The 25,907-nt window shown below is 34.3% G+C and overlaps 1 protein-coding gene across 3 annotated transcripts in view; it reads left to right on the forward strand.

The window, feature by feature from the left end:
* Nucleotides 1-25,907, forward strand: part of CDH12 (cadherin 12) — a 370,554-nt gene that overhangs the window by 291,355 nt on the left and 53,292 nt on the right. For all 3 annotated transcript variants that reach the window (XM_025866676.2, XM_025866677.2, XM_073891067.1), the window contains one exon: nt 21,794-21,981. In XM_025866676.2, the coding sequence (XP_025722461.1) occupies nt 21,794-21,981 (188 nt within the window). The remainder of the gene's footprint in view (nt 1-21,793; nt 21,982-25,907) is intronic.

Below are 25,907 nucleotides of genomic sequence, written 5' to 3' on the forward strand. Positions count from 1 at the left end.
CAATCAGTACCTGTTCAATTTCTGGTACATTTTCAACGATTAGTTCAGTGTTCCTAAGACTTAGAATACAGAAACTGAAAGTCTCTATCACTGGTTACACAAGGGACTTGATTAAATCTCTAGATACTCATTTGCGTGAACAGTATAGAGAACCAAAACAAAATGATTTTTCTCTTTCAATCTCAGTAGGAGACTTTGAGTTCATCTACTAAAGTATGAAACACAGAATATTTAACTAACTGGATATTTTATTCCTTTAACTCTATGGTTTTTCATATTTTACTACTTTATCATTTTCTCTTAAAATCATCAACATGTATTTTCTCATAGAAATATTTTACTTAGTGATCAGAAAGTCAAATGGCCAAATGTTATAAGGAGCAATTAGAAGTCATCATAGTTTAGCAAATGAAATATATGTGACAAATGACTAGAATAAATATGCTATAATTAATAACAGAGAGTCTTATGGCAACACTTCCTACTTTGCTATTAAAGGAAACAGATAAAAGATAAGTAAATATTAAAAGAGAAGAAAGAAATAGTGCATTTGATTCTCTAACATTTGAGGTTATGTTCCCAACTCAAAAAGTACTGATTAGGGGCGCCTGGGTGGCTCAGTTGGTTAAGCGACTGCCTTCGGCTCAGGTCATGATCCTGGGGTCCCGGGATCGAGTCCCACATCGGGCTCCCTGCTCAGCAGGGAGTCTGCTTCTCCCTCTGACCCTCTTCCCTCTTGTGCTCTCTATCTCTCATTCTCTCTCTCTTAAATAAATAAATAAAATCTTTAAAAAAAAAAGTACTGATTATTTTTATTTTTATTCCTTTTATTTCTTTATTTTTTACTTCTTATGTATGACAAGCTCTAATAGCCAAGTGAGGAGGATAGTTTGGGAGACCACTCTACTTTTATATAAAAGATGTCACTGAGAACATGGGTCCTGTTCTGCATTTTGAGCATATAAAATATGTTAGTCTAAGGTATAGGAAATAGCAGAGATATTCCTACGTAGTGTCAATATTCTTATTCACAAGGATGATAGTGAGGCTTTTCAGATGAGGGATATAAAACCCAGCCAGTGGAAGGATACAATTTCTGCTGGTATAGATAGAGTGGTTGATAAAAATTGGGCAGAGATCCAGACAGATAGTCTGGGGTACAGGGAAATGAAAATATCTCCATGAGAAAGAGGCTAGATTATACGTAGAAAGACAAGATGATGTGCTCAGTTCCTGTTGAGATACGAAGATGATTTCTTGATCTTACCTAGTGAAAAGAGAATCTGGATAAAGCAATAGGCTTGTTTGCGATTATTCAAGGTTGAATACGTAGGTGTGAGGGTAACTAAATGAGAACCACAAGGAAAGAATGTGGGAGATAAGCTCACTGGGACTTCTGGAACATTTCCATGCTGTGTCAGTAACTTTATCATTATCTTATTCCCTATTCATCACGACACTCTGAGTTATTTTCCGTATTTTACTGTTAAGAAAACAGGCTTAGAGAGGTTAAATAACTTGCTTGAAATCAGCAAACTGAAGTAACAGATTTTTTTTTTTTTGCTCTCAAGTTCAATTCCTTCTAGTTTAACATAATATTAAAATGGAAACTTACTCTTTTACCTGCCACTCTAAAACTGTACTTTTTTGAACACCTGCAAAAAAGTCACATAACATATGTTGAATTGTCAGCATTCATAAGCAGAGAAATGAGAGGGCAAAAGAAATATATTGAGCAGCTCACCATGATCAAATTATTTTCTACTTGTATTACATGCATTTCTGAACTATAGTCTGAAAGTATAACAGGTGAGAGAGATTTTTGAATCATGAGAAAGGAGAGGGTTTTCACATTTTTGCATGAATAAGAAATTAATCCCCTTGCAATTTCACATGCCATTGTGTCAAGCTCTTTTTACTGTATTGTCATTTTGAATTACATCCTTCAGAGGAAAAGACAGAATATATTTATAAACAGAAAAGCCATTTCTTTAGAAGTCAATGCTCTTTTTGCAAGAGTATTTCTCACGTGAAGCAGTTAAACTGCAAACTTGACATAACATTACAAACTGAAATGATTGCCTTTTCAATGTAAAAGTAAAATATATATACATATTCTATACATAAATAACTTATAAGAGATACACAACTAACTGTATTTGCTCATGCCTATTAAGTGATTATTCTGAAAACAAAACAAACAAAAACAGAAAACTTCCTTCAGATGAATTTGATGAGCTCCATTTTCTCATTGCTTAAAAAAGCACAAGGTAATTTCTTAAAATGTACTAATCATAATTCATTTTGGCTTTGTGTGTGTACATATACATATGTGACACTGTTAAGTACCCATTTTCATCCATTTCCTTCTCTAAATCCATTAAGAGATAAAAAAAATGAATGGCACTTGCATTTGTATCATGCATGTGTAAGCAGTTTACTGTTTTATTGTTGCAAAATAGATGGTTCCTGAGACATCAGAACTTCCTGCCAATATGATATGATGATGGTGACAATGATATTGACTAGTAAGTTGCTATGTGTCATGTATTATGCCAAGTGATTTGCATATATATTCCCCTCTTGCTTTTATGACTGTATAGGATTTTCTCAATTTTAGAAATAAAGTAGCAAGGCATATTACTAAGAAAAGTTAATGATAGAAGTAAAGCTTTTAAAAGTTAAAAACTTGTCCAAGATCATGTGGCCACTGAGTGAGAGAACCAAGCCTAATCTTACGTAGTGACTTCAGGTTTCTCTTTGTCCCTATCCCTCCAAAGGCAATTTGCTTTAGATGCCTGTGTTTGGTCTAAACTGTCCTAGAGATAACCCAGAAAACTGTCCACAAACAAATAGAGAAATTGAAATAATACCCGCCATGTTAGAAGAGCTGTACCTGTAGTCCTATAAAGACAAAATATTTTGTTTGCAAAATCTTTTCCATATCGTTATAAAACTACCATCTACCATAATCAAGGTTATCTGCAGAGGATCTCCATCTGTTAAAATAATCTACAGAAAAATGCTGATGTTTTCCATTACTTGAATTTTAAATGACAAAACCATTTAACAAGCTGATCTAAATAATGCATTATGAGATCAAATCAATTAAGTGATGTGGTTAATTCACACTAGGCAAAATATTCATGCTTCTCCCACTTGGTCTCTTTCTTCTGTATAATAATTTTGTAATGAACACAAGAACAATTTAAATGAAAGAAAGCACTCCTTATACAACATTGGATGAAAAGAGACTTCATTTGTAGGACATATAAACAGGGGTTTGCTTCTTTTTTTCTTTTACAATATAAGAGAGTAAGATAACTTTTTGTAAGGTAAATAAGTTCAAATGTAGAAAATAGGACATTAATAATTGTTCTAAGAAAATTTCTTAGAAATAAGTAAAATATTTTAAAGTAATTCTGTTTTAATAAAATACCTACCAAGCATGTTTATATTGATTGTTGCTAGCTCTAAGGATTTTGATTCAGTTAAAATTCAATAAAACATTATTTGCATAATAATTACCATATAAGACATATAGTTGTATCCATATTATATAGTTTGTTAATTTAATGAATAAGACACTCATAAACGTTAGACTTTACCCCAGGAAAAGTTGTTATTGTCCTGAAGTTAACATAAACATAAGTAAAATTAAAGCATTAAATGCATCAGCCAGAATGTCTACTGCATAGTGAACAATGTTTGATCTTGTTTACACAAACTACCAAAAACTACAGATCTATGCATAAAAATATGTATATGCATTTATATATTTTCTATTATACATTCATGATATAGAAAGACTACAGAATGCCCAGGTTAATTATTGAATCATTAAATAAATAAATGCTGATAACTATATATTTATTTAGTGTAAAATATTGATGTGTTTTAATTAAAATGTATTATTTTATTTTTTCATCCTGTCCTTATTTTTGGCATCCAAGCTAAGATAGGCTTTTTTTATTATTTTGAAATGTATAATACAGTTATTCATTCTTAAAGCAATATTTATTACAATATGTAACCTATAAAGATTTTCATCAGAATCAACATAAGCCCGGGCGCCTGGGTGGCTCAGTTGGTTAATCGACTGCCTTCGGCTCAGGTCATGATCCTGGAGTCCCAGGATCGAGTCCCGCATCAGGCTCCCTGCTCAGCGGGGAGTCTGCTTCTCCCTCTGACCCTCCCCCCTCTCATGTGCTTGCTCTCTCTCTCTCACTGTCTCTCAAATAAATAAATAAATAAAAAGAATCAACATAAGCCCAATTATAACCAGATGGGGTCACAAAGTCTATTTCTCTTTACTGTTTAACATCCTTAATTAGAAAACTGTAAGCTTTTAGACTGAAATTTCCTTGGAAAAAAATATAATAAGTCTTTATGAATAAAGAACTAAAGGTTAATTGAATTTTGACAGGTAACTCAGATCCAGCCATAGAAAATGTACCCCCTTACATTCTTCCAGGCGCCCAAGGGGATTGTCATGCAGATGACTGAGATAAACCAGTTCTATGATTTAAGATAATTTATACAAATTATATACAATCTGAGTGTGTACATGTAAACAGTATGGAAGTTCATGACTTTGCACATATGTTGTATATGTAAAGTTTTATAGAGCCATATAAATTTACATATATTTATATATATATATAGAGAGAGAGAGAGAGAGAGTCTCAGAATTCTTAAATAACATCATGGAGAAAATATGTCCCGACCTTTGAGTGCAAAAAAGGCCAATATGTGTCTGAACGTGGAAACATGGTCAGGATCACTTCAGTCTTTTTCACAACCTCTGTCTGTTACTGTCAGGATGTGAATTGTATAGAACTCTCATATCCCACCTTCCTTGGAGACTCGCTACTAGCCTACTTCATACCTGCAGGTCAAGTGCAAATAACTGGTAATACCCCAGCATGTTCCTAAATCATGTCTCTGGGCATGCAACAAAGGCCAAATTTCTGCTTTTAGCACTATCTTCAATCTGTTATCTTAAGGGCCGGAATGGAAAAGAGAAAATGCTGACAAGTACTCTGAAAAAAATACTAGAAGAAGCATGATTAGAATAATGGGTCTTAAGTGAAATCCACTACTTTGATGAGGATAACTTCTTCAGCCTCATTGAAATATTTGAGATTGGGATGGTGGTTTGTGTCCATTTGGTCCGCAAGGTTAACACCATAATAATATATTATTTAGTACAGAAGTTTTGACTGTAAATATAAGTTGAGGCTTAATTGAAAACAGGTGAAGATTTGTGTGTGTGTGTGTGTGTGTGTGTGTGTGTGTGTGTGTGTGTGTGTTTTAAGATTTTATCTTATTTTGGCATCATGTAATCCACGATTCAAATGTGAGACCTTACCTATGGTGTAATAAAACTCATAGGTTCCTAAACAGATAAGTAAGGCAATGAGAAAGTTTTCCCACCTCCACCTTTCAGCCTTCCTGCAAAAAATTAGAGGAAATAAAAAAACTTCTTTTGTGACAATTTACTGTCAGTCAGAGCAAGTAAGTAGATGCCAGCAACAGAATTTATCAGATTTAAATAATAATAAACCTCTAGGTCTCTGGCTGCAATGCATACATACCTCTTACTCATTCAGTCTTCCATTCACATGTCCTTAATTTGCTTTTCTGCATTTTCCTGCTAGGACTGCATTATCAGTCTCCAAGATTTTTTCCAGGTGGTACAATTGCACTACTCTTTACAGAATATGGTAATGATTTTAGTGAGGACAACAGCTAATACTTATTGCACATGTACCATATAAAGGCCCCATTAAAACTGCAGGTTAACTTCTTTAATCCTCATGAACAGGTGTTGTTTATTTATACACATTTAGAAGAGGAAAGTGAAAGAAAAAGAGATAGTAAAAGCTGAGCCAGGTATTTTGTAGATACATGTGTGATGGTGCCAAACATAATTGGGGAACATATTAGAGCTGTGATTTTTAAATATGCACATTTATGAAAATATAGCTTATTGCTTCCTACACCGGAACCGTTAGGTAAGAGTGGGAGCCGTGAATGTGAACATGGGACATTCAATCTACTTCTCCGCTAATCAAACTGAAAAGACATTCTCTCCAAGATTGTGAGTGTTTTTAATGTTTTTGTAGAACAGAGAGATCCTAGGCTTTGGAAAAAGTACTGATGGAAAGCTCAGCTTTGCCATTAACTCACTGGGGCCTGAATAAGCTAAATAAACTCTCACTGTCTCATGTTTTTACAACATCAAATTAAGATAATAAATAGGGGGACTGCATATCCTGGTTTGCTTGAGACAGTTGCAGTTTCCACTTGTGGTCCCAAATTAATTACAAATAGTGATTCCTTTTACTTTCAAAAGAGGCTCTGTTTGGCTAGTAAATTAAATAGACATCTTAATAATAATATACAGCACTTCTGGGCGGATTAAGTAAAATAATACAATTGAAGTATCAGCAGTAACTTTTTTTCTTCTCTCCTCCTTCCCATCTTTTCTTTCCTCTCTATTTTCAGCCTTATCCTCATTTCTCCTTTGTAACTATCTCTCCAACTAGAGTATGTCATAGGAACTTTTATATCATTTCTTTGTCTTTTGCTTCCCCTTTATAGGAATTTCCAATTAATGTATGGTCAAACATGGATTGAAGAGAGAAGTAGTTCAAGAAATAGCTCATGTCTACATTTGTAGTTGAATTTACCTCCATAAAAAAAAAAATCTTAGGACTGGTTGTATATCTTTCATACATACAAAAAATCAATTTCAAAATCTCTAACTCCATAGAAATATTTAGGAAGTGAATATAAAATAATTCTATCACCAAAATAGTATTATCTTTACCCATGGACATTTGCAATGACTATTTTGATTTAAATACAATATTCTAATTTCATTTTACTTTAGCCTGGATAAAACACAGTTGCAGGATTAAACTAATTTATGAAGTCTCTAGTTGCTTAATACTTAACAAATTATTACAACTCTCTTTTATGGACAAGTAAAAAAGAAATTCTTTTTCATGTGAAGTCTTAGTCTTATGCTATTAAAATATTAGGGGGACCAGGACGCCTGGGTGGCTCAATCAGTTGAGCGGCTGCCTTCGGCCCGGGTCATGATCCCAGGATCCTGGGATCGAGTCCCTCGTCAGGCTCCTTGCTCACCAGGGAGCCTGCTTCTCCCTCTCACTCCCTCTGCTTGTGCTCTCTCTGTCAAATAAATAAAAAATCTTTAAAATAAAATAAAATATTAGGAGGGCTGTAGGCTGCCTTTATAAGATGGGGTGATTCTTATCTAGCCTGATATCCACTGACTTGTTCCTAAATGATTTTACAGTAAACATATTTTATCTTAAAACTCTTTTCCCCAGATAAAGTATATATGCTCTGATTATTAATATCATTTCCCCAGTTTTTTAAAAAAGCTTAAGTTTGTTATTTTTACAGTCTATGAAAATCACATTAATAGCCAAAATAAAATTCTTGCAACTTTTATATAATCATATATATAAATACACACACATATTTATATACCCTTGTTCTTGATTTTTAAGAGATAAGAATTGAATAAGGTATCTTTACTTTTTTCAGCAAACAATGAACTCTATAAGACAAATATCTCAAGGTATAAATAAAACCACAGTGAAACTCCCAAATAGGAACATGATCAGACTAATTATTGGCATGACTAGGATATGGTGAATTAATCTAACTGGAATTATTGGGAAATATTTATGAAGAACATAGCATTTGAGAAGAGATATGGCATAATAATTTAACAGATTGGAAGGAGAGGCGTTTGAGCCTGCACAACCCTGAAATGCAAACCTATATATGTATGTATGTGTGTGCTTTTCAGTTGAGGGGCAAAGCAGATATCAACATGTTAGAAAAATAACTTTGATAACCTGGTGAAGACTGAAGTAGAGACTGGATGTGGAGCAAACCGAGGGCAGTTGTTTGGAATAGATAAGTAAAGGCAGAACTGAGAGAGATTTCAGTAGCAGGAATGGAAAAGACTTTGTGCCTTATTGCAGTCAGAGGACAAATAAGATCAAGAGCATGTGAAGACATGATTTAAGTAGGAAAATGGTTTATCTGATAATATGCTGAAATTGAGTGGAGATGAACAGGAAGTGGTTGCAATATAGGGGCACTCGAAGTCAGAGTCAGAGAAACATTTTTTTTAAGTTATTATGTTCGGTTAGCCGACATATTGTACATCATTAGTTTTTGATGATGTAGCGTTCAACGATTCATTAGTTGCGTATAACACCCAGGGCTCATCACCACACGTGCCCTCCTTAACGCCCATCACCCGGTTTCCCCACCCCCCATCCTCCTCGGGGAGACAAACTGAGGATTACAGAAGGGAGGAAGATGAGAAACATTTTTTTTTAAAGATTGACTTATTTATTAGAGAGAGCAGGCACGCATAGGGAGAAGGAGAGGGAGAGGAAGAAGACCCCCGCTGAACAAGGAGCCCAGTACAGGGCTCTGATCCCAGGACCCTGGGATCATGACCTGAGCCTAGCAGACACTTAACTGACTGAGCCGCCCAGGCGCTCCTCAGAGAAACATTTTTAAAAGATGTAAACATAGAAGTAATTAATGAGGTCTGAGGTATGGATAAAATTAGTAAGATTCAAGAAGAAATTACTATTTAAATTTTGAATATAAGAAAATTCACGAATGAGAATGAATAAAGCTATAAGGAGAAACTGAAATACAATGACTGCAAACCTTTAATACCCAGATTTATGACCAAGGTGATCATTTTTAATCCTCAATGTGAAACATCCTAAATTCAACATATATTTCACATGATTGAAATTTCTGTATTTCATACTTGCCTTGTTATTAGCATTTAGTCAGGCAGGAAATTGAACTTCTTCAGTATTTCTGTATGAGAGTTCAACAGAATATAAGCAATAACCATGGGCACAATACATTTTGTACATAAGAAATCTAGTTTATTAACAGATATCAGACACAATAAATTATAGCATTCAATGAATAATATTTCATTGATTGCTAGTTTTATTGAAGTGTGTATGCAAAAAAGGCTATATCTTTTTTTGTCTGTTTAAAAAAATTTTAAATTTTACTGTCTTCCCTCAAGCAGCTCCGTGTATAATGGGGAGAATAAGTTAATGTAATAAGAGCTAGTGAAGAGCAAATGTGTACCAAAATATTTAGATGGTGCAAAAACATAATGTGTTATTTAAAGGATTATATGCATAGAATTGTGAAGAAAAAATGGAAGTGCAAAGACAAGAACATTTTTCATCAAAAATGGCTTTAAGCTGCCGTTGAGAGAAAGAGGAATAGAATTTATACACAGAAAAAAAAAGAATTTATACACAAAAAGAAGAGGAGTAGCAGACCAGTGAGACAATTTAGGCATAAGCAGCAAAATAAGTACAGCAGTGACAGAAAATTTAAACAGTTTTCTACATGTATGATGTACGAATATATGAAGAATATTCAGAAATCATATTTGCAGGTCAGTGAATTGGATGCTATTGAAAAAAATTGTTTTGGCTAAAACAAAGCAAAATGTTATATAGGAAGAAACTATTATCAAATTTCACATTTCCAGACTACCTTCATAACCTTTCAAAAAAAAAAAAACTGTGAGAAATGAAACATTTGGGTAAATAAATATTCCCAAGTGAATTTAAATTCCAGACATTTTTCAGGAGCTTAGTTTATAAGGTGTCAAGTTTACTTAAAATTTGTAATAAAAATTCCAGTGTTGCATATTTTTGTGAAACTAGTGGCCAGTATCACTGAGAATTATCTACGTACCATATTTTGTTAGATGGATCAGAAATTACATGGACAAAGACAAAAGAAAGGTTTACATATGTAATGGAGGTTTAAGGGAATATTAAATGTACTCCATAAAATGAATGAACAATGGAATGTTACTGATGGGCTTGAAATGTTATGAACGCTTGCCAAGATCTCCATCATGTTTACTATTATGTAATGGGGGTAGTGGTTATATAGATCACATACATTAAAAATACATATTTTTGAGGATCAGAAACACTTCTGATTCTGGCAGTCATTGAGTAATACAAGTGGATTATGTTTCATAGTTCATTTGGAATTAGCTTTTTGGGATTTCCAATGCAATCTCTTGAAAAAAATCATGTTATAAAGAGCAATTAGTTTTGCAGGGAAATACAGATATGTTTATTGGATCTATAAATTAGCAGAACTATACTATTAAAGATAATAATTTGCACTTGAAAAATTTTATACTTGAAAGCTGGGAGCTATGTAATAAGGAAGGTATTAGTGGAAGGACAGAAAGAGATGTAATAAATGTCCCTTCCTTTCTTGGGTGCAGAAGCAGAAGTAATTTTAATTTTAGAGCCACAATGCTCTTTTCTCTATGTCTTCAGTGATTTTACTCTCTAAGCATCAAAAAAGCAAACTTTCCCCAAGTCTATCCAACCCCAATTGACACTTAATTGGGATTTACTTTTATCATTGTAGCTGAAATTGAGAATAATTTGAATTATTTGCATTTTAAAAGAGTTTATTTGTTGGGGGACCTGGGTGGCTCAGTCAGTTAAGTATCTGCCTTCAGCTCAGGTCATGATCCCAGGGTCCTGGGATCCATCCAGCTCCCTGCTTGGTGGGGAGTCTGCATCTTCCTCTCTCTCTACCCCTCCCCCACCCCTGCTTGTTCTCTTTCATATAAATAAATAAAATCTTTTTTTTTTAAAGCTTATTTGTTAACCTGATATTGTCTCCATTTGAATGACATTCAGGCAGTGAAACCAGGTGGAGTGAAATGGGCAGACCAAATGAAGGGCTTTAGATCAGAGGTGCCACTTGATTGGTTCATCTCACTGTCTTTGAGTGACTGGTTGTATGCACCCTCATTTCTTCATTTGTACACCGGTAGAGTGGTGTGCTGGAGCTGACTGTACTGATCTTCAGAGCCAACTGTGCACATCTCCCAGCTCTGTTCAGGGATGTCACATTGGCTTGAAATCAGGCATGCTGGCTGTTCTTTCACCCTAAAACCTGAGAAACACTAAAAATCTGGGCTTATCCTTATCTGTTCTCCCTCCCTACTCTGATCTGGTTGTTAAACATTTCCTGAAACATTACTGACTGGGAATCATAATAATAGTATCTATCGCATACTCTCAATGTGAAGATAAAATTAGTTAATAAGGGGAAAGTGCTTAGAAAAGTACCTGGGAATATAAATGACTATACAAATAATTGCGATGATGATGATGATGATGATGATGATGATGATGTGTCTATTCTACTTAAAGAATAAACTCTTTATAAGTTCTTTCTTTCCTTCATATTGACACTCAAAAATTTTTCCAAAAGTTCATATATGTCCTTGCACCAGTCTTCTCAATGATAGAAGAAATGGAGTTTCTACCTGAAAGTGATAGGAATGACCCTGTCTGTCCATGCAGTGCAGCACAGAGAATGGAGTGCAAGTTGGGGAGGACAGACAGCGTAGACATACGAAAGCCAGTTAGCAGACAACTGTAGTGATACCGACAAACTGGGTGAGTTATTTAATCCATGGTGGTGGTACTGATGATAGTGGTGAAAAATGGCAGCATGTGGTTAGATACCAATGATTTTAGGAGGTAAAAAATCAACAAAATGAATTTGCTATTAAGAGGGTGATTCCAGTTTGTGGAACTGGAGGAGTGGTAAGATTATTGCTGAGACATAAACTATTAGGGCAGCTCTTCTGGGGTCATGGCAAGCCTATGAATTCAGTTTTGAATACGTCAAGGCTGAGATACCTTGGAGATATCCAAGTGAAATTTTGCAGTAAGATAATGTTTTGCCAAGGATGAATGAAACACAAAATATGTATATAGGCTGGAATTAAAATAGAAAGAATGTTTAGCATAAAGATAGATGAAATTAACTAGATGAGGAAAGGCTAGATAAAGACAGTTTGAAACAAAAGTTCTTAACTGTAATTGCAAAGCAGAACAGGAGGGAGTTTAATAAATTCTGTGGTTCAGGTCTAAACTCAAAACAATTAAATTGGAATATCGCAGGTGGCTCCTGGGCTTGGGGGTTTCTTTTTGTTTGTTTGTTTTGTTTTGTTTTGTTTTTTAACCTTCCATATAATGCTCTTAGGCAGTCAAATTTGAGAATCATTTATCTAGATCCTCTTGAAAATACCAACAAAGGAAGCTAAGAAGAGCAAGCTCCGTGGTGGGAGAAAAAGAGAACTAAGGTAGAGCGCCACAGATGTTAAGGAAAAATGAACTTCAGGATGCCTGGGTGGCTCAGTCGGTTAAGCATCTGCCTTCAGCTCAGGTCATGATCCCAGAGTCCTGGGATTGAGTCCCACATCGGGCTCCCTGCTCAGCAGGGAGCCTGCTTCTCCCTCTGCGTGCTGCTTCCCCTGCTTGTGTGCTTTCTCTCTCTGACAAATAAATAAATAAAATCTTTTAAAAAAAGGAGAAATGAACTTCAGGTAAAGATAGAATAACCAAAAGTGTTGAACGCTACTGAGAAGTTATCACTGGATTTAGTGACATGGATGTCATGGAGATCTCAGGGAAACTGTTTTAACAGAGTGGTGAGTTCAGAAACTATTTAAAGCTGCTTATGGAGTGATCGTTAGATAGGAATAGGTAACAATGATTATCTTTGAGAAGTTTTGTTGGAAAAGGAAAAGAAAATTAAGGGGTTTACTGGATTTTGGAACAAGGGAAGATTTTTATAATATCAAATATGAGCATTTTGTGTCTTCTTGAGAATATCTCAACTGAGAAGAAAGTATTGAAAGCAGAGAAGATAGACTATTTAATGAATAGTACGGTATTTACAAATTGTTGGAGTTTAATAAGAGGAAACAAGAGAAGGACACCTCAGGATACCTTGGAATTGGAAAGGAGGGAGGAAGAAGTTTATAGATATAAGAGGTTAATATTGAAGTTTCCACTGGAACCGAAGACACAATGGATACTGCCAAGTATGGTCCCAGAACAAAATTCAGAATTTACATAGAAATGTCCACATGCATTTAAGATCTTTGAAGGCCTCAATCACAGCAAGGCTATTTTTACCCTTTTATACTTTTTTATAAAATAAGGGGGGCTTGGAGGGAGAATTTTGCACAAAGGATTTCTTTGGAGAAAACCATGCTGAGTTTCCATATAAAAAAAGTAAGAGTGGTACTACCCTTCCCTTACCTCTCAGGTCTTGTGAGAGGAGCCTTCCTTCACCAAGGACCAAAGATAAAATCCAGTATATGTTGCCATATTTTTTCAGAAAATGGGAGAAATCCATGGTCTAAGGCTTGCCTTATGCTTAAGAAAGTGAAAGTGTCCTCAGAAAGAGCAGAGACTGAGGAATAAGCTTTTGTTTGGGAAAGTAGTTATATGACAACAAAAGGAGGGTTTAGAAATGTGTAAGCAGAATGACCAATCCAGAGTCATTTTAAGTTCTGCCAAAGAGATTTTCCTTGAAGTGAGAATCAGTATGTGGAATGGATTGTTGGGAGATCCAGAGGCTAAGGGGAATGTTACATCAAAGCAGAGGTAATGCCTTTGTCATGGGTCTGTAGTAGGAGAAGCTCCCAAAAGCCTCCCAAAAAAACCATTGGAGCCAGGGGGTTAGACCCGGAGAAGCAAAAACTATCCGTTCTAGTGAAAACAGCCCAAAAACCTAGCTTTGTTTCCCCCATGATGAGGTGAAAACTTTTGACAAGTGGATAATGAGACAGACAGACGCCCTCCACACCACTCATATCCTAAATCAAAGTCCCATCTGCTACTGGCCCAGGTTGACTTGGAGGTAGGGAGACAGTCTTACCTTTGTATCATATAATACGTAATAATATATACTGTATATAATTTTGTGTAATACAAATTTGTATATATAAGATCTAATTTTGTATAATGCCATATGTAACAATATGAAGTATTGGGAATTTCTAATTTCCAAATCTAAAGTTTGGGAATTAAAGTGAACAGAGTACTATTATTTAAAGGTGAACAAAAACATTGGCTCACCGTAGTCTTCATCCAAGAAAAGACAAGGCTTATCCTCACTGAAGAAAGTCTAAAGGAGCAGTGGAAGACAAAGAAAAGAAACAAGCTTTTATTACATCTTGCATGTTTCGTTTTTTCAGCTTAACAGTAATACTGATGTGGGAGTATTTGAAAGTTCAGGGAGCCGAGCTACCTCTTATGTGATATGAGTTTATTTTTTTCTGTGAAATACAAGACAAAGTTACCAACTGAGATGGTTTTTAACTTATGATGGTTCAACTTACTTTACAGTGGTAAGAGCGATACATATTCAGTAGAAACCGTACTTTGACTTTTGAAATTTGCTCTTTTCCCAGGCTAGCTCTGTGTGGTATGATATTCTCTCATGACACTGAATTTAGGCAGTGAGCCACAGCCCCCTGTCGGCCATGCGATTGTGAGGATAAACAATGGATACTATTTCAACCATTCTGTTTTTGACCTTCACAACAATGTTCAATGAATTACATGAGATGGTCAACACTTTATTATAAAATAGGCCTTCTGTTAGATGATGTGGCCCAACCGTAGTCTAATGTAAGTGTTCTGAGCATGTTTAAGGTAGGCGAGGCTAAACTATGATGTTTTTAGTAAGTTAGGTGTATTAAATACATTTTCAACTTACAGTATTTTCAACTTGTGATGGGGTTATTGGGACCTAACCCCATTGTAAGTTGAGAAAGATCTGTGGTAATAAAGCAGAGATTTGTGGAAAATAAATTAGTTTAAAACAAAGGTCATAGCAAGTAATAATAAGTTACGTTTGCAAATGTGTATGCTTTGCAGCCAATCTTGCAAGTGCATTTGAAGTTAGGAATCAAAATTTATAGTGGTATCAACTGCTTCTCTTTGGTTTTCCTCAGTCAGTGGCACCTCCTTGAGAGAAAGAGTAATTATCATTAACAAGGGTTGAGTTTTACCAGACAGCAGGGATCACATGAGCAAGATAGTTAGGCCATAGGTTAATATGATTATTGAAATGACAAAATGTGTTTCAGTTGGATGAGGGAAAAAAAAAGCAACAGAAAAATGATAATGAATTACTGGATGTAGAGAGTTCAATATAATGATATTAACTGACATTAAAGATATTTATATTTGATATTAAAATTGATATTTATTGTCTTGCTACATAAATATATATTTATGTTACATAAATCGGTCATAGTGGTGGTAATTGAACAAACAAAATAGGAAGGTAGAAGATTATGATAATTTTTGGCTCTGTGATATAGTTTCTACTATTTGGAATGTTTACTACTGGCTGACCTCACAGACCCAACATCATCTAGTTGACTCAACTCAGATTCTCAGTTTAAATGTCATAAAAAGTGCATAGAATTGTGTCACTTTCCTGATGTGACTTAGCAATTCTACTTCATTTGTGGGATTGTTTAATTAATAACTCAATCACTAGGTAATAAATGCCATCAGAATATATATAGTTTGTTTTGTATTTTGTTTTTGTTTTTTCTTTATCATTCCATGGAGGAAGCTACTAAAAATGGCAGCTGAATCACATATTAATAATCTGAGTTACTGGACGGCTTGACCACCAAAGGAAATTTAAAAAAGACAATTCAATATTGAGCTCTAAATTTCTGTGTTGTGTATGGCTGCCCAGAACTAGAAAGTTTGGAGGAATGAATTTCTCATATCTCTAAGAAAAGAAATATTGCTATTATTATATAGAATTTATAAAATTTTATAAAACTTATAAATCCATCAAAATATTGGATATTGTGTATATGGCATTTCATTTTCATGGATGTGGTTAAGTCAAGTCTAGATCAGGCAATTATAACCTTTGTAAAAAGATACAGTAATTTGGCCAATACAGTAAAGCTCTTGCTTCCAAATACTGGACACTTCTAGAAATTTGTTCATCCTAGACCCATCCTAAGAATGAGCAGGACTGGATGTCTCTGTCATTACTGAAAGATTCCATTCACCGTATGCTTAGTACGCTTGGCCAACATCTACTTTGAATCCAACTCTGTCATCAGGATGGTTTTTCCTTGTGGACTATATTTCTATTACTTTAATTTGGACATATTGAAAATACTCACAGCTTCAGGCTTTTGGGGAAATAGAGGGCATTTAAAACATTCTTCAGCTACCAAGATATTTTTATTCTTGAATTCTTCAATTCTTAAGATATGGGAAAAATGTTTCAGCTAAAATGAAAATGGCTTTTCAGAACTTCTTTTAACACCTCCCTTTCTTTATCCCCACCCCCATATCTCTGTAGGCAGTTTCCTGTTGCTTACTGCCAATCCTACAGGAAAATAGTATAACACAGATATGGAGATTATCTATAAAATTACTATTTGAAGAGTAACTAGTATGATAGATATTACTTAGGAGTTATGTGAATTATTATATAAGTGACATCATCATCATCATCATCATCATTCCAATTTTACAGACAGGAAAAAAAGTTAAATATTTTGCCCCAGGTCACAGAGCTAATAAGAGGCTATAACCAGTTGATAATTTCTTTAAGGCTCCTTTTTACTCATACAGAAATGTTGTCTGCTTCCATTTCCTTTTTTATTTTCTTTAGATAAGGTGAAATCATTTTGTGTGCTATTTTTATATTTGCTTAAGAAATTAAAACAAAGTATTGGTAAAGCAATATTTTATTTTTATGTGATTAGATGGTAAATCACATACACACACATGTGTGGGATCACTATTTGAACAATTAAATGAGTTGAATCACTGAATCAAAAGTTTAATGGTAATATACCTCATTTTCTAAAGTTTAAACATAAATGTAAAACTTCAAGCAGTTATCTATTTATGTGGTCTCAGGTAATATATTGTCATGTTCCTAAAATTGTTTAACATTCTTAATCAATTTGAAATAATTTCTACTTAAACCTTCCAATATTTTTGTTTTTCTATTTTAAAATATACATTCATTACCTCCAAATTCATTACTTTTTGCATATAGTACAGTAAGTTCTCTGTGAAGTTGATATAAGAAGTCAATGTTCAACTTCTTATATACTGTTTTGAGTAGCTTCAGTTATTATAATAAACATAAAATAAAATGTATTTCAAAAGAAATGTAATGGATTATTCCATTTTCTTTATACTTGCTATTCTTATTACTGAATGTTGTTACAGTATTATATAATTCATTCACTTAATATATTTTTGGGGTCCTTTAACTTTTATTTCTGAGGAGATTATAACATGTTAATTCATGTTTTGTTAAGTAAACATATCTCTTTTGGTATTTGCATCAATATTTGGAAATTTTTCAAAGAAAAAGGGGAAGGAAAGCATATTGTATATCCTTTTTCCTTAGGTATCAGTGAATGCCCCCGGCTACACACACAAACCCAGTGTGAGTCCTAATAACCAAAATATAATCAAACTATATATTTTTAAACAACATACTTCCTGAAAGGAGACCCATTTAGCCAATAACTGAGTAATAGATAGTTACCTTTGGGATTAATAGGGAGCATTATCTGTAAGAAGTTTTAGAATTTGATCTCTGCAATTCCATCTGAGTTCACTGCATGCAATTTTCTCCTTTTCCATGGGAATGTTTTTTTTTTCTTCTTTTAAACACAGCATGTATATTTGATGAGTATGTAAGTATATATTCTTATCGACTCTGAGCAATTCCTTGTCACCTGTTTTATTTCTTAATCTGTGTTGTACAGGTAGTGCCATTAAGATGTTTCACATACGTCAAAAGTAGGACACGTAGAAGATGATGGCGCTGTAATTACATAGTACATCAAAAGCGATTCAACTTTGGCAGAGCTGAAGATTACTTCTGTTTTGAATTAATCTGAATGACCCCAGCTTTATTGCTGTCAAGTTTCTAGAAATAATAAAATGTCAAGTCACTAGAAATAAACCGACAGAACCTAAAAAAATGACATGACTAATGCATAGTTTCTCTGACTTGTTCCATATTCTGTAGACTTTATTACTAACTACAATATTTTATTTAGAAATCTTGTCTTAATCAATGTGTCTTTCACCTTACTAAAATATGTCTGCGATATAAAGAACAGAAAATTCAGTGCTCTGTATATTTGTGTTTTATGTACACTAAAATCTCAATACACAAAGAAGATGTAAGTGGTGAATCACTGTTTCACTTCTACTATATCTTAATTTTGGTGCGGTATGTTAGTGAATGCTATTGAGTTTGTCTTTTCTGAAGCATGCTACTATTTGAAGTAATCACAAGTTTTCCAATACCATTAGATAATTATAAAATTCATAGGCTTACTGTATGCGGACCACTTTTTTAAGAAACTGTTATTTAACTTATATTGACATAGTACTACAAGGAATAGCTATCTTCACATTTATCATTACTGGCTTCATAAAATATTCTTTTATAAAACACAAAACTCATATTTCAGCATATTGTCCTGAAAAGGGGAGCTCTCATCTATAGTCTGCATTATCTGATGTCCTTCAGATTACCTTTCAGATTTAAAAATTCTTCTCACATTGGAGGGTCTCAATTCTGGCTAAATTTTTTACTTACACTAACCATAATCTATTGGTGATGATGCCAGACTAGATTATTTCCCTTGATTTTTAGTTCTTTTAATTTGGCTTTTAACTTTTCAAATGAAAAGCTAATTTATAAAGTGAATATGTAATCTGAATCTGCTCCTATTGAATGGATCAGAGAGAGTAAGCAGAAATATCACAGGCCCTTTCAGTTGGATATCCATAATGTCCTACAGATTCCATTCAACCCACCCCCAGCTCAGTCCCCACCATTGCCACCACCTTGCACTGCTGGCCATGTCAAAAATTTGAAATCCACTGCACATGGCAGCTGCCTATTCCTCTCAAATCTCTGTCTGCCAACTCTGTTTTTGATAATTTTTTTATCTAAAGTTTCCTAATTCAATATCCTGTTAGAGGAAGATGTACAGTACATTATTCAACATAGACCTCCATTACTCTATTTTATCAGGAAAAAAAAATTCAAGGCCTCTCTTAACACATACTGATGTACCATGACATTGGAATATGACTAATTCTAGTATTGATTCAAAGGTTTTGGTATTTCTTCACATTCTTTATCACAATCACAGGACAAGAGGCAAAGGATGTGGACATGTTTTTGATGAATGATGCTTCCATTTAATAGGCATTCAGAAAGGAAGAAAAAAAGGAAATGAAAAAAACACATGTATGAGAAGTTTTGTACAACCTTAAACCTTGTCATGTTAAACAAGAATCCAGGCATCGTTGGGGCGCCTGGGTGGCTCAGTCGGTTAAACATCTGCCTTCCACTCAGGTTATGATCCTGGGGTCCTGGGATCCAGCCAGGCATGGCTCCCTTCTCAGTGAGGAGCCTGCATCTCCCTTTCCCCCTGCTACTCTTCTTCCTTGTGATTTCTCTCTTTCTCCCACTCTCTGTCAAATAATAAAATCTTAAAAAAAAAAAAAAAGAATTCGGGCATCATCATATTTGCTAGTATTCAGAAGTGCTTCAATTGGATCAGGGTTTAATGTGGCTATTGTGAAATACTTACACTCTCTAGATAAAGTAAGCAGCAAAAGTCACTTTAGGTTCTGTTTATGTAGTTATGGCTTTTTGAACTCAAATTCCCCTTGGATATCTGTCTTTACCTTTATTGTTGACAATGTGTACACATTGCAACCTATGATTTTAGTCTTCCTCTTTGCTCTGGTTGCCTCAAGTCCAAACTCTACTGTAAATCCTGCAAACTTTGAGCATCTCTCTATGACAGCCACTGTGTGAAGTGTTTAGGGAATAAAATCTAATGAAACATAATCCTAACCTATGAAAAGTTGCTAACTTGATCAGTTAATATGACTTCTTTAACCAAAATTCTTTTGTAATGTGTATGTAACATTCCATTATTACCACTTGGATTATTATTCTTATTATTTGCCTGTGTTCTGATTTGTTTATTTATTTAACTTTTAAATTTGTTCTTTTAGAAAGATTTGACATATTTCCCTTTGAAGGAGGGTATACTGTTAAGTAATTATCAAATTATTCAAACAACTATTTTTGGATCACAGTAAAAATGTACTTTCTCTTTTACATAGAATCAAACAAATTTAAGTAAATATTTAGCTCTTTTGAGATTAAATAGATATTTCAATGAGGTAATGTCCATTGAATGTAAATAAGGCTTATTTTAACATTATAGGAACAAGTGGTGGATACCTGTTTTATGGGGGGAGGCATGAGCAGTATATGACAAGGTTTAACTGCTACAAGGGCTAATGAAATTACCACATTTTGAAACTGTGAAAGAGCTACAAGACTTATAAAATAAATGGGAATAAAAAGGAAAGTGTTTGGCAAGATCTCCACGAGGTGTGATTAGCTATTTTTTCCTCCTATTTCCTGAAGCCAATAGCTGAAATATTGAAATGTAGTTTGATGAATGAACTTTACCATTCAAGAAACATATTAAAGGCCTTCCTAATTTAATTTCTATAAATGTAGCTACAAGTTCTAAACAAATTAATTACCCTGGTTGCTTTAACCATGATAAAGTATAATCCAAAATACATTAATAGAAATTAAAACTGGAAAGCAGATATCAAAATTTAAATTTTGTATTTTTGAGTTTAGTTTTGCCTTCACATTTTTACTTCTATCCAGAGCCTTCCTTTCCTTATTTTGATTTTTAAGGGATATTACAAATTTTCCTGATTCTGGTATATTTTATATAGATTGAAATTTTTCTAAGTTTTTCTGACTCAGTATCAAATTCATGGTAATATATGTGCTCCACCTGGTGGTGAAGAATAAAGAAAAAATATATATATTTTTTAAAAAAGCAGGGGCAAATAGAACTTTATATCCTGATTTTAGATGTGTGTGAAAGTACCTTGTAGGATACCCAGTAAAAATCTACTCAACACTAAACATAAGTTGAATATTAGTCAATAGTATAATATACTTAAATTCATTATGGATTAAAATTTTGGTTAACCAGGGTGCCTGGGTGGCTCAGTTGGTTAAGCGACTGCCTTCGGCTCAGGTCATGATCCCGGAGTCCTGGGATCGAGTCCTGCATCGGGCTCCCTGCTCAGCAGGGAGTCTGCTCCTCCCTCTGACCCTCTTCCCTCTCGTGGTCTCTATCTCTCATTCTCTCTCTCTCAAATAAATAATCTTTAAAAAAATAAATAAATAAAATAAAATTTTGGTTCACCAAACACATCATCATTTTACAGGCTGTTTTTAACTTAATGATTTACACTTACTGGGTAAATACAGTCTATAAATGTATGGAATATATATATAAGAAAAATATGTAATATCTATATGTATATTAAGAAATATAACCTTAACTTTCTATAAATATCTAGCTATCAATCATCTATCTTTATTCTATCTCTGTCTTGTATCCTGGATTCTATTCTATTGGTACCAATTAATTACATGGATTTTCCTGCCCTTCCATTTGATAGTAGGTACACTTTGAGGCTGTTATTATGTACAATACTTCCTCACAGTAATATAAATTTCACACACTTTACTATTTACAATTCCCAATTAAAATTCTAGAGCAGGACCTATTGAAGTGAAAAGTGATGTTATTTTTCCCAATCATAATTCTTAACTTGACAGCAAACTCCATTTTGATTTTGCACTATTATGTTCTAAATTTGATTAACTTTCTACATAGTATATTTTTCTCTCCTAGTAATCTTTCTATACTCTTTACTAACTCCACTGTCAACATGAATTATACATTTCTTGTCAGGTATCTTCCATCTGAAAGTTCCTGAGTCTTCTCCTATTGGCTCAGCCATTGGAAGAATAAGAGCTGTGGATCCTGATTTTGGACAAAACGCAGAAATTGAATACAATATTGTTCCAGGAGATGGAGGAAATTTGTTTGACATCGTCACAGATGAGGATACACAGGAAGGAGTCATCAAATTGAAAAAGGTACACAGAAAAGTTTTTGGAGAATTGACTACCTGCTATTAATTAAAAAACAAAATGACTAAAAGTTGAAAATGAGAGAAATTGTAATTTTCTTCAGTTAGCAATATTTTAAATAAAAAAAGCCCAGGTGACATAAGTATTCACTTCTTCAGGCACTTGTATTCTGCAATTCAACAGATATATATTTTTTGGTGAAACAGGTCTATTAATTTGATTAAATTATTAAAAAATTATTTCCAGACTTTAATTGTAATTAATTTTTTTATTGTTACAAACTTAAACAAAAAGATTAACTTAAAAATAAGATCTAGAAGTAAGGGGCGCCTGGGTGGCTCAGTCTTCAAACGTCTGCCCTCCGCTCAGGTCATGGTCCCAGGGTACTGGGATCGAGCCCCGCATCGGGCTCCCCGCTCAGTGGGAAGCCTGCTTCTCTCTCTCCCACTCCCCCTGCTTGTGTTCCCTCTTTCACTGTGTCTCTCTCTGTCAAATAAATAAATAAAATCTTTAAAAAAATCTAGAAGTAAACTCTAACCCCACCAAGCTTGGTCTTGCCCCTCTCATGACTTTTCTGAAAATATAAATATCGAATTCACACATTGTTGGTGAGAGTTTATATCATAGTGGAAGAATCCCTATGTCAATAACCTGTACTACTGAGGAATGGAAGAAATGAGCAAGGGTAATGCTGGGCTTGAAGGGGTTTTAAGGAGATAAATGAAAAGAAATATTAATGAGGGGGGGATGGAGGAGGGGAGAGGGCAGGAGGGGAGCGGGAAAGGATAAAGAAGAGAGAGAGAAAGAGATGGAGAGTAAAAGAGGGGGGGAGGGGGGGAAAGGCAGAGTGTGATGGGAAGCCATTTAGTAATATTAAATAGACTGGTACAGAAGAGAATTGCAGAAGGGGAGAGCATAATTCAAAATATTAGCGAGGGGATAGTCTGTCTTTCGGTGGGTTGGCATGAAGAAGGGGTATGCAAATATGAGCGACAGAAAAATCACAATTATGATTGGGGTGTGTAGACTGTTTCCATAACAGTGAAACAAATTATAGGAATTTTCAATAATGGAGTACAGGCAAACTAGTGAAACTCACTTAATTTAGTACTGCTTTCCCCTCTCCAGCAAAGTATGTTCTATTCCCCCAAACCGCAGTATATCATACACATTTAATAATTGTGATTATTTTAGCCTACAAGAAATATTTTTGCAAGTCATTCCCATTAATTAGGCTGATGTTTCCATATTTGCTCAGCAGCTCTGAATTTTAACAGAAATAGTACATATGGCAATAAAAATAATACTGAAAAGGGCGCCTGGGTGGCTCAGTTGGTTAAGCAACTGCCTTCGGCTCAGGTCATGATCCTGGAGTCCCGGGATCGAGTCCCGCATCAGGCTCTCTGCTCGGCGGGGAGTCTGCTTCTCCCTCTGACCCTCCCTCCTCTCATGTGCTCTCTCTCTCTCTCATTCTCTCTCTCAAATAAATAAATAAATAAAATCTTTAAAAAAAATAATACTGAAAAGAAACACAATTTCCATATAGATTATTTATCACTTTTTATTTCCACTATTGCACATAAATTGAACCTTTTCTAGAAATTACTTTAACCACATGATCTCATTCAGCAAAATTATGCATTTATGTTGAATTGTCAAAGTATAGTTTAAAAAGTATGTGTCAAATTCTTTACATTTTTATTGTTTGTTCTTGTTTTGCTTGTTTTTCTCTTTTCTATTCAGTAACAAGTCAATAAGAGTCTTATTACTCATTTTTTCAGAAAAAATAACTACATTTAAATGACTTACAAATGTTAATTTAAAAGGAACAGATATGTATTCTCTTTTTTTAATTTTTTTTCTTGATTTTATTTATTTATTTGAGAGAGAGAATGAGATAGAGAGAGAGAGCACGAGAGGGAAGAGGGTCAGAGGGAGAAGCAGACTCCCTGCTGAGCAGGGAGCCCGATGCGGGACTCGATCCCGGGACTCCAGGATCATGACCTGAGCCGAAGGCAGTCGCTTAACCAGCTGAGCCACCCAGGCGCCCAGATATGTATTCTCTTAATACTGAAAAAATAATAAAAAATATTTTACATTAACCGTTCATAAAATTTAAGTATGAATTTAAGTAAGTTTAAAAAGTAAAACTGAGGTACAGAAGAGTCAATATTGTATATACTATATTTTTGAAATTTGTATATGTATGTGTATTTATAGTTATTAAACTATATTTTATATTTACATATGTTTTATATTTCTATTTTTATTTACACACATTTACCATCTCTGCCAATAAATGACTGGTGTCTAAGTGTCAATCTGGAAAAATGTGTGGCACTCTTATTTACTTTTTAACACAATTGAAAAGAGAGGGGTGTGCTAACTATAGTTTTTATATTATATCAAAATGGCTTAATCCGTTGAAAGTAGTAATTTTTTAAAAAGAAAGTAATGATTTAGTTATATAAATCAACATTTTGTAATTATTCACTAAAAATTAATTTAAACAACTGCAATATTTTAGAGGTTTTTTTTTTTTTACTCTTGGTGGGGGGGTGGTGAAGACTGTATTATAAAATTATTTATGCATATATTCCATAAGTTGTCAGGAAAGTTTACCTTGCACTTAGCTTTAGGAGTCCCAGAAGAATTGGATGTGTAATAATAAGTAAGTATGCAAACATTAACAGCTGTGTTTCAGTTATAGGATGATCTTTAAATTAGTGTTTTGAAAACTTTCCCTTCAATACCTCAGCATAAAATTGCAAAAAGGAGTTTTCAGGTAAATTCAAATTCTTATAGGAATCATGTTGTTAATGCATTCAGAAAGTCCAAAAATATATACTCTACTCTCGATTATGTAGCTGTTTGTTAAATGTAAGTTATTTTAATTGTTTGGCTAATATTAGCATATGATGCTCTTTGTTTTCAGAGTTTTTCTTTTCTTAACTCATTTAATAATCCATTAAAATACATAAAGTTCTCCAAAGCACATATCCTCATTATTGTTTTATCTCCAAAATCTTTATTTGCCCTCCCTTTATTATTTCTCCTCTCTCTTTCTGAGGAGAGTCAAAGTGGATAAAAATGATGGCCAGGTTTATAGGAGTTGAGAAGAATGGCAGAAAAAAAACATTTTTATTAATTAATTTATTTTTTTCTTTATTTTATTTTATTGTATTATTATGTTAATCACCATACATTACATCATTAGTTTTTGATGTAGTGTTCCATGATTCATTGTTTGCATATAACACACAGTGCTCCATGCAGAACATACCCTCTTTAATACCCATCACCAGGCTAAACCATTCCCCCACGCCCTCCCCTCTAGAACCCTCAGTTTGTTTTTCAGAGTCCATCGTCTCTCATGGTTCATCTCCCCTTCCAATTTCCCCCTTCATTCTTCCCTTCCTGCTATCATCTTCTTCTTTTTTTTTTTTTAACATATACTGTATTAATTGTTTCAGAGGTACAGGTCTGTGATTCAACAGTCTTACACAATTCACAGTGCTCACCATAGCACATACCCTCCCCAATGTCTATCACCCAGCCACCCCATCCCTCCCACCCCCCACCACTCCAGCAACCCTCAGTTTGTTTCCTGAGATTAAGAATTCCTCACATCAGTGAGGTCATATAATACATGTCTTCCTCTGATTGACTTATTTCGCTCAGCATAATACCCTCCAGTTCCATCCACGTCATTGCAAATGGCAAGATTTCATTCCTTTTGATGGCTGCATAATATTCCATTATATATATATATATATATATATATATATATATATATATATACCACATCTTCTTTATCCATTCATCTGTCAATGGACATTTTGGCTCTTTCCACAGTTTGGCTATTGTAGACATTGCTGCTATAAACATCGGGGCGCACGTACCCCTTCGGATCCCTACATTTGTATCTTTGG

The sequence above is a fragment of the Callorhinus ursinus genome, unplaced genomic scaffold, assembly GCF_003265705.2.
Source record: "Callorhinus ursinus isolate GAN/ISIS: 27379988/994484 unplaced genomic scaffold, GSC_fseal_2.0 scaffold3, whole genome shotgun sequence".
NCBI classification, from domain to species: domain Eukaryota; kingdom Metazoa; phylum Chordata; class Mammalia; order Carnivora; family Otariidae; genus Callorhinus; species Callorhinus ursinus.